General features: G+C 33.2%; 2 protein-coding genes across 3 annotated transcripts; both read right to left on the bottom strand.

The window, feature by feature from the left end:
• Nucleotides 1-1,518: 1,518 nt before the first annotated feature.
• On the bottom strand, nt 1,519-6,355 carry LOC107624553 (cation/H(+) antiporter 15-like). 2 transcript variants are annotated; one of them, XM_088510283.1, is made up of 4 exons: nt 6,215-6,355; nt 4,400-5,401; nt 2,751-3,079; nt 1,519-2,487 (listed from the first exon to the last, which is right to left on the bottom strand). In XM_088510283.1, the coding sequence occupies exons 2-4, from the start codon at nt 5,333-5,335 to the stop codon at nt 1,584-1,586; spliced, it is 2,169 nt and encodes a 722-aa protein (XP_088366409.1). In that variant the 5' UTR covers nt 5,336-5,401; nt 6,215-6,355; the 3' UTR covers nt 1,519-1,583. The 2 variants fall into 2 exon arrangements, with proteins under 2 accessions (XP_088366409.1, XP_088366406.1); XM_088510280.1 differs by lacking the exon at nt 6,215-6,355 and adding an exon at nt 5,615-6,194.
• A 706-nt stretch (nt 6,356-7,061) lies between these two features.
• LOC107621835 (Heavy metal transport/detoxification superfamily protein) lies at nt 7,062-8,062 on the bottom strand. The gene is made up of 3 exons (XM_016323823.3): nt 7,935-8,062; nt 7,752-7,827; nt 7,062-7,432 (listed from the first exon to the last, which is right to left on the bottom strand). The coding sequence occupies exons 1-3, from the start codon at nt 7,941-7,943 to the stop codon at nt 7,290-7,292; spliced, it is 228 nt and encodes a 75-aa protein (XP_016179309.1). The 5' UTR covers nt 7,944-8,062; the 3' UTR covers nt 7,062-7,289.
• Between the last annotated feature and the right edge of the window lie 470 nt (nt 8,063-8,532).

The following is an 8,532-nucleotide window of genomic DNA, read 5'->3' as shown; positions in this document are numbered from 1 at the left end:
CTCTTGTTCAGAATCTGTTTCCACATGACCCTCCTCGGGGGATCTGTCCGCCATCACTGGTTGATCTCTCGGGTCCCCGGCAACGGCGCCAATATTACGGTGGGTAACCGGAGATTAGTGGGCTGGACGGCGTTGGTTGGCCCAAACGTATGAAAGGGGAGGATTTCAAGTGGATCTGCAACTCGGTGCCCTCCGTCCGACTTGTGTGTGCGAAAGAATGGGGGTGGTACCTGCAAAGACACTCCAATGCTTAAGTCAGCAAGGGTGTGAGCAGGTCTAGAGAGTATTGGGACTTAGAGATACCTGAAGGGTGTCAGTGTATTTATAGTGGTGATCCAATAACCACCGTTGGAGTAGTGCCACTTTTCTAGGGTGTTAACCGTCCCTTTATCTTAGGGAAGTTAAGATATGACTCGTGGAAGTGGTTAGAGAGATTCTAGGGGCAGTTACTCATTCAAATGAGTGCTTATCTGCCAGCTAACCCTCGTTCCCGACTTCTTTAGAGCAAGTTGAGACGAGTACCGACTTCGTAGTGGCTGATCTGGTGAAAGGTGAGGTCAACCCTTTGGGTTGGGCCTTTTTACTTGGACCCTGGGCCTTAATCGTTGGGTCAGGATATGAATAGTAAGATTATTTAAAAATACCGTAAAAAAGACATATCTTTTGTTAATCAAAAGTTAGAAGAAAAAAAATATGTGCCTAATAATGAACAACTAAAATAGACAAAAATCTTTAAAAAATATAAAAAAAATGAAATGTATAAGTAATGATAAAAGAAATAAAAATTAAATAAATTACAAAAATTGTACCCTAAACACAAGAGAGAGAAAGAGAGAGAAAAGAGAAGGAATGAGTAAAAAATATATTATGATTTCGTATAAATAGATGATATTGAAAAAAATAAACTAATTAAATTAATTCATGTATTTTGTTATCATATTTATTATTTACTAAAATAATTTGATATTTACTCCAATCAAATCAAATCAAATAATTAATATAATTAACTAAATTAATTAATTGGTATAATTAATTGTGAAATTTGAATGTCTAATCGAATTAATTGATTGATATCATTAATTAGTTATAATTGATTTACTTTATAGAATTAAAAAAAATAAATCGAGAAACATTCTCAGAAGCATGCCACGTCAGCTCCATCATTAAGTGAAGAAATCCGATTTTTATATAATAGAATAGATAGATAGATAGATAAAAAAATTTTAATGTCTGATATTTTTAATTTTTATCATTGAATTTACTGTGGAATATTGTTAGTATTATCTATTGAATAGTATAAATTATAAAAAAATTACTTTTAGTATTTCCATTGTGTGATAAATTCTTATCTGAACCTCAATGTTTCGCGACATGAATTAGACTGGTTTATTGGCGATTTCCGATTAACTCGGTGGAACTAGTAAGTTCGAATCCGGTCTCACAACAATGCTTAATATATAAGTGGAAACCTCAACAAAGGAAGACGGAGAAAACGAGAGAGAAAAAAAAAAAGGTCGGAAGACTCAAATTTCTTTACACTATAATATACAAAGCAATATAATTTACAAAACTTGTTTGTTTTCTCATCTGTCCACTACTGAAATAGAACAAGAAGCTCTATTGACCTCATCATGAGGAAGAACAACATCAGGTACCATCATCATTTGATCCTTTTGAGGTGGCATAGGATTCACATTAGTGTTCTTAATAACCCTTCCTCTTACCCTCTGTTGTTGCACCACAAGCAACGAAGCCTTTGTCACAAAATCCTGTGAAGCTAACATGTCCCCAATTGTCCCTAACTCGGGACACTCGCTCCATTGATCATGCCCTTGAAGCAGAACAGATTCAGGGTGTTCTCTTCCAACCATCACAAGGTCAAAATAGTCAATTATCCTTCTTATACAAGAACTCATCTCTATCCCATCTTTAACCACTTCATCCATCACTTCAAAGTGGCGGTTCCCTGCATTATAGTATCTGTACTCATCCACAAGGTCGCTGTCACGCTTCCTCTCCTTCGAATTCTCCTCTCCGAAGAGCAGGAATCGGACTAACGTCACGTGGACTATCTCGTGCCGGGCCATTCTTGAGCTGTAAGCAAGCGCCTCCGCGTCGTCCGCGCCGCCGATGAAGAACACGGCGACGTGGTATGTTGTCCTAGAGACTAAGAGTGATGAGGATCCGCACAAGATTCCCCTGTCAATGAGGATTCCAACTGAGCATGGCGCTTTTTCGAGGACTCGGTTGTTCATAATCTGCATTGCTCTGTTAATCACTTCAACTGTTCCATCTATCTCATAACGCTTGTGAAATGGCACGATTAGAATGTGGGCTCTTTTGTCAAGTGCTATTCTGCAGACATCATCGTGCATTGTGTCCAAGTTTGAGATCGATGAGAAGGACTCAACTGTTGCATAACCTTCGTTCTGTTGTGCATATTGCTTCAATGCATTGTCTATTTGAGTTGAGCTGCATGGTTCTGACCTACGTTGTGTAAATCCAAATATAAATATTAAATATGCTTCGGTTATGCATCACATGTAACTATAATAATTTTATGGTAAAAAAATTTAACAAGTCTAATACAATAACTTGAAATGATAAATGACCAGTTTTAACCAGTAAAAAAACGAGGAAATACAAAATTGTATCCCAAATTCCGATCACATTTTCAAAAAAGTTTTGTATAGAAACAAGTTTATTGGTGAATAGAAACAAAGTATTTGTGTCATAAGTGCAGTGCTAACCTCAATGTTTCATGTTCTTGGTGAGCAACAAGAAGAGGCCTTGATCTTCCAAGAAGTTCTATTAGGATTAATGCTATGACTCCAACCATGCTCTCTCCGCTTGCATAGGAAGCTTCTAGAATGTTCATCAGTGTAGGGATGTTTTCGTTGTTGTGAATGCAGATCATGACTCGAAGCTCCGAATCTCGCCTTGTGTGCTGAATTGTGCATCTTCCTAAGGCATGGTATTGTTCTGAAGGATTATATAACATCTTTAGAAGCGGTGATATGATAGCATTTACAATCAAAATGAATACCACCATCAAAGAGAACTCTTGCTCCGTTAATAACTGTCATATAGAGAAGAGTTATATTATGTTAATGAATTAAAATTAAACAATCGCTATACATTCAAGTACTATTTTCTCTATTCTTTAAGTGATATGAGAATTTGTTCTGTGGAATTATGAGAATTCACCTATTTTGAGACTAAATGAAACAAAGGAAAATGTTATTTATAAATTAAGGATTAAAGCAACTCCAATAGAATATTTTTGGGGTTTTAAATATGTCAGCTATAGAAAGTCGTTTTTAAATTTCACTTTATATTAGAGATCATTAATAAAATAAGATCGATTTCAGTATAGAGATGCAATTTTATTTTAGTAGAGAATCAATTAAATTTTATTATTTTATATAAATTTTAAATTAAAACAATACTACATGTCTAGTAAATATTATTATTTTTTGTCAGTACTTAGCCAGTAATAATTTATATCCATATTTACAAAATTTTTATACACAAGAAACATATAATTTATATTTATATTTACCAAAGTTTGCACACATGAATCAATACAGTTTGAACTCATATTTTTCAGAGTTTGCATACATGAATTAGTAAAATTTATTTGTTAAAGACAATTTAGTGTTTGTACTGATCAAATAATAACAAAAAATACTAAAAATTACTTATCCCAATTTTTTTAAAAAATTAAATTGAAACCAAACATTAGAATGACAAATTTTGTATTTAGTCTCAAATTATTTTTTATAACTATTAGAATAATAGCATGACTTACATTGTAGTTTGTAGTTAGTAGTTAATAATTAATAGATAGTTGGTAGGTACTTATGATAGTAGTTGCCATATATATGTTGGATCTTGTATCATATCAAACACAATTTCAATACACACAAATGTCTTCTTTAGATCTCTATTTTTCTAACTTATTATTGGTTGATTTGTGTGTACTGAAATTGTGTTTGATATGATACAAGATACAACATATATATAGTGATACTGACTACTATTAAAAATATCTACTAATCTATTACTACCAATTGCTAACTATAAAGTACATCAGACTATTGTTCTAGTAATGATATTTAGTTCAATAAATATTGATGTAGCATTTTGAAGAACCCAAAATAAAATAGAATTAAAATCGAGTATGGAGAATGTTCTTAATGTTTTATGTGGAGATATCTAATCTATAACCATTTATTATAATATAGTTTCTACACATTTTTTATTTCTTCCAATTTCTATATTCTTGAACTCAATAAGCGTTTCAAATAGACACCAAATCAAGTGTGTAAAAAAGATAGAGTTGAAAAGAAAGAATGATTACATAAACAATATCCTAATCCAGAAAGAATGCACATACCTTGCTACCCTTCCACATATTGTAAAGGGTAAGTTCTGCTATGCCTCTTGCATTCAGAATGAGCCCAATCATACAACACTCTTTCATGCTCATATTACTACTATAATACCCTGGCAACATAACAGCAACAATCTTTGCAATGGAAGCCACAAAAACTACAACACCAACAATCCAAAAGGACTGGAAGCTTATCTTGAACACATTAGTTTTCAATCCACTAACAGCAAGGTAGATTGGATAAAAGAATCCAAGACATATAGTCTCCATTTTAGTTATCAAAGTGGTTCCCATGGGCGGCCCTTCGGGGATTGCCAAGCCGAAGAGTATAGGCCCCATGATGAAATGCTGGCCGATAAGTTCGCTGAGGAATCCGGCGATCAGAACAAAGATAAAGATACAAACAATGTACAATTCGTCGACCGGCTTCCCTTCTGATCGCCTCAGCATCCAGATGACGGCCGGCCTCATGACATAAATGATGAGGACTACCAATGCAGCTATGGACAGAATTATCCAAAGAAAGGACACAATGGTGCCACCCTTGTTCTGCATTATTGCAAACATTAGAACTGTCAATGAGAAGCCAACAATGTCGGCCGACATAGCCGAGGACATAGCTAGCCGGCCTATGTCCGTGTTAAGGATCTTGAGCTCTGTCAAGAGGACGGAGACCACTATGAAGACGGTCATGGCTTGTGACATGGCTATGACTGGTAGAGCTTCTGAGAGGCTTTTGTCCATAGAAATATAGTTCTTTAATAGAAATGATAATCCACCTGGGATTACCAATGTGATGAAGAATGTGGAGAGACCAATCGCTATGGCTTGTTTCTCTGTCCTTAACATTGTTGCAATGTCCATCTTCACCGTTACTATGAAGAAGAAGAACATTAGGCCAAAAGATGCAAGTGTTTCAAGCACCATGGCACCTTTCATTGGGAACAAAGCATTTGCTAGTGATTTCTTTTGTCCCAATACTGATGGCCCAAATATCACTCCACCCTGTTAATAACCATGATTTTATTTTGTTAAATTGAAGTTAGATTGCTATAGAGAATTTCTTTATTTTTGTAGAAACAATTGAATGGTACGTGGACTCTACCTAATTATAGTCTCTATCCAAATCAATGATGAATAAGTAAAGAGTCAACATGGTGTTTCATACATAATATTTAATGAATGATGATGGAACAAAGTTCATGAATGAAAGCTTACAAGAATCTGTGAAACAAGGGATGATTGTCCTAATGGCTTGAGACAAACCTCAATCACTTGTGATAGCATGGTGATTAAAGAAACCTGAACAAATAGAAGAGAAGTTGGAGAATCTAGAGGGTTGCCTAAGTGCCAAACATCCTTGTGACCATAGCTGTGTGGATTTTGACACACCATTATTGTCCTATTCACCTCCATGCATATATGTAATAATCCAAAGAGCAATTGGTGAATGTGGGAAGAACCTAAAAGAAAAGATTAGAAAAACACAGTTTTTCTTGTTGAAAGTACATTTTTTTTTTCTTGTCAAGTGTTTGAAATGTAGAGGAGGGACTTAGAGGCTAGCCTTGTATTTTGGGGTTAACAAATTTTAACGGTTTGCCTTCAAGTGAGGTGGTTATAGCATCCACTCACTCATCCTATTTATATTTGCATAATATTTGACACGAGACCTTTTAGCAAATCCACAAAATTATGCGTACTGGAGAAAATATATGAGCAAGGAAATCCATCGTAGTCAATAATGTCAACGTTTTATTAAAATCAAATCTAATACTTATTATTGGTTATACAGAGCAAAAACATGATATGCTTACTTACTTGACTAGTGTTGACGCCGAAACTGATGCATAATGACGTGTAACTATAACCTCAATTGCAGTATGGATGAGGATACGTAATCCGAGGCAGTTTCAAGATAAGGATGTGAATTTAGCTTTGCTAGGATCTGTTTCTATGTTTTTTTCTTTGTTTTCTTTTTTTCATCTTCTTTTAATATTTATAGAAATATTATTCGTCATCAAAATTTTATTGATTTTAGTTATTATTTAGTTATTAATTCAATTTTTTAATTTAATAATTTAACAACATATTTTATTCTCTATTTTTAAATATTAATGACCAATTAATAACAAAAACAAAAAATATTGATGACCTTTTAGTATTTTTTTAATATTTAAACTATTATTGTTGTTGTTTTGCCGAATATCATTTTTAATAGTCAATGTTAATGTGTTTTAAGTACTCCTAATACAAAGTCACATTAATTTCATCACTTGAATTATTATTTTGTTTTTAATATTACCATCGACAACTAAAGCAACCAGATATTTATCACTCTTCACAACTCACAAAAGATCTAAGTACCACTTTCTCTATTCTTGTTAATAAAAACTAAAAAAATACTCTGATTGCTACTCAAGTAAACATTTCAAATTACTGCATGAAAACTAATTATCCATCTCTTGCGCACTTTCTTTCTCATTTCAAACCTCGCCCAACTCTAAAAGTCCTCTGTAACAGACTATAGTAACACAAATAGCTGGCACAATTGATAGAGAATAAACTCAAGTCCTACAAATAAATTCAAGTTCACTTTCTTTTTAAATTCTTTTATAAGTACTCCTAAATCCTAATACAAAGTCACATCCCTGGCAAAATCTACCAGTGAAAAAAAAAGCGTAAAAGTACACTGGTAATATAAGCAAAGAAAGTTCAACAAAATACAAAACTGAAGTAGATATAACACTATATTCGTATATACGTTATATAATCTCACATCCATCATATATAATATAGCTACATATAGCGCAGTAAGTTATAGTAGAAGTACTATTACTATTAATATATTTTGTGCAGAAAAGGAAATAATTAAACTAGTTTGGTAGACTCAACTTCACTTGTTGGTTTTAGTATCATCTTCCCAAACAGCAGCATTCTTCCCAATCTTGTGAAGAACTCTGATCACTTCTTCTCTTGTAACGTTCCCCGTAACAGTTACCTTGTTCATCTCCGTGTCCACATTATACGTTTCAATATCTGATAATGATAACACCAAAGTATAGTTTTAGAACAAATGTCCTTTTCGATCCTTGATCATTTATGGAAAATTCTTAATTAGTTTCAACTATCCAAATACTTGGTCAAAGTAATTTCTGCTCTGAACGAAGCAGATCATTATTTACAAGAGATTACTTAAATGATTAAGAATGGTCAAGGATTTTCGAATTGTGTATGAGCATTTTTATCTTTGGAACAAATGATTAATGTAATTAATTGTAAGAAATTTATTAAAGTATATCAATTAAATGATTAATGTATAGTTTGGTCTATTTATAGTATGGAAAAATTAACAAACCTTCAATTTTCTTGATGGCCTTGAGGATCTTCTTGATGCACTCGTCACAGTGCAAACCAACTTTCAACTCCACCACCTGATTATGACAACAAAAATTTTGATTAATCGTTCAATTGATGAAGAAAATCTAAACAATAAATTATCGAATAGCATGCTAGAATTATTGTGGTTTTTGGCTCTTACATTTGCCATTTTGATTGAGGAAGAGTGTTAGAAAGCTGAATTGGTGTCTTAAAGCTTCAACAGAGAGGAAAGGTAACTGAGAAAGAGGAAGGGAAAAAGAAAAGTAGGGTCGTTTTTGGAACCGCGTGAAATGGATCAAGTATTTATATATGCAAGATGGAATTGGATTCTTTTCATCTTTCGTGAATTAAGGAAGCTTTTACTTTGTGCAAGAGAAAAAAGGTAAAACTTTATTCTTAATTTAAAGACTCTGGTTGACAAGCATGATATATCTGACAGGGATTTGGCCTCCAAACACTATTTATTTCTTTTTTCAATTTGATATTGTTCGTTGAAATAAAGTTCAAGAGGCAGTGAGATGGATACCAATGATTGTTCTATTAGAATTCATGATAAATTTGGATCTTCGAATCATCGAATGTGTTATTAGATATACAATAAAGATTATTTATCTTGGTATCAACTACAATCATGTGGAGGATTTAAAATAAAAATAAAAATTTTAGCTACCCATATTAACCTTCATGGTAAAAAAAAAGAAATTATTAGTATCATATCTAAATAATGATACATTTTTGCTATAAAATCTACAAAATTA

The sequence above is a fragment of the Arachis ipaensis genome, chromosome B10 (genome assembly GCF_059453495.1).
Source record: "Arachis ipaensis isolate K30076 ecotype BB chromosome B10, ASM5945349v1, whole genome shotgun sequence".
NCBI lineage: Eukaryota > Viridiplantae > Streptophyta > Magnoliopsida > Fabales > Fabaceae > Arachis > Arachis ipaensis.
The sequence above is the reverse complement of the archived record's forward strand: the minus strand, read 5'-3'. Positions and strand labels throughout refer to the sequence as shown.

Bases quoted from the DNA above. Each gene is read 5' to 3' on its own strand.
- LOC107624553 (XM_088510280.1), bottom strand. From the start codon at position 5,812: ATGGAGGTGAATAGGACAATAATGGTGTGTCAAAATCCACACAGCTAT. The intron at 5,402-5,614 runs GTAAGCTTTCAT...GGTTATTAACAG, and splicing joins CCCTTGTTTCACAGATTCTT to GGTGGAGTGATATTTGGGCC. The intron at 3,080-4,399 runs GTATGTGCATTC...TCTATATGACAG, and splicing joins ATATGTGGAAGGGTAGCAAG to TTATTAACGGAGCAAGAGTT.
- LOC107621835 (XM_016323823.3), bottom strand. The intron at 7,433-7,751 runs GTTTGTTAATTT...TATCATTATCAG, and splicing joins GGCCATCAAGAAAATTGAAG to ATATTGAAACGTATAATGTG.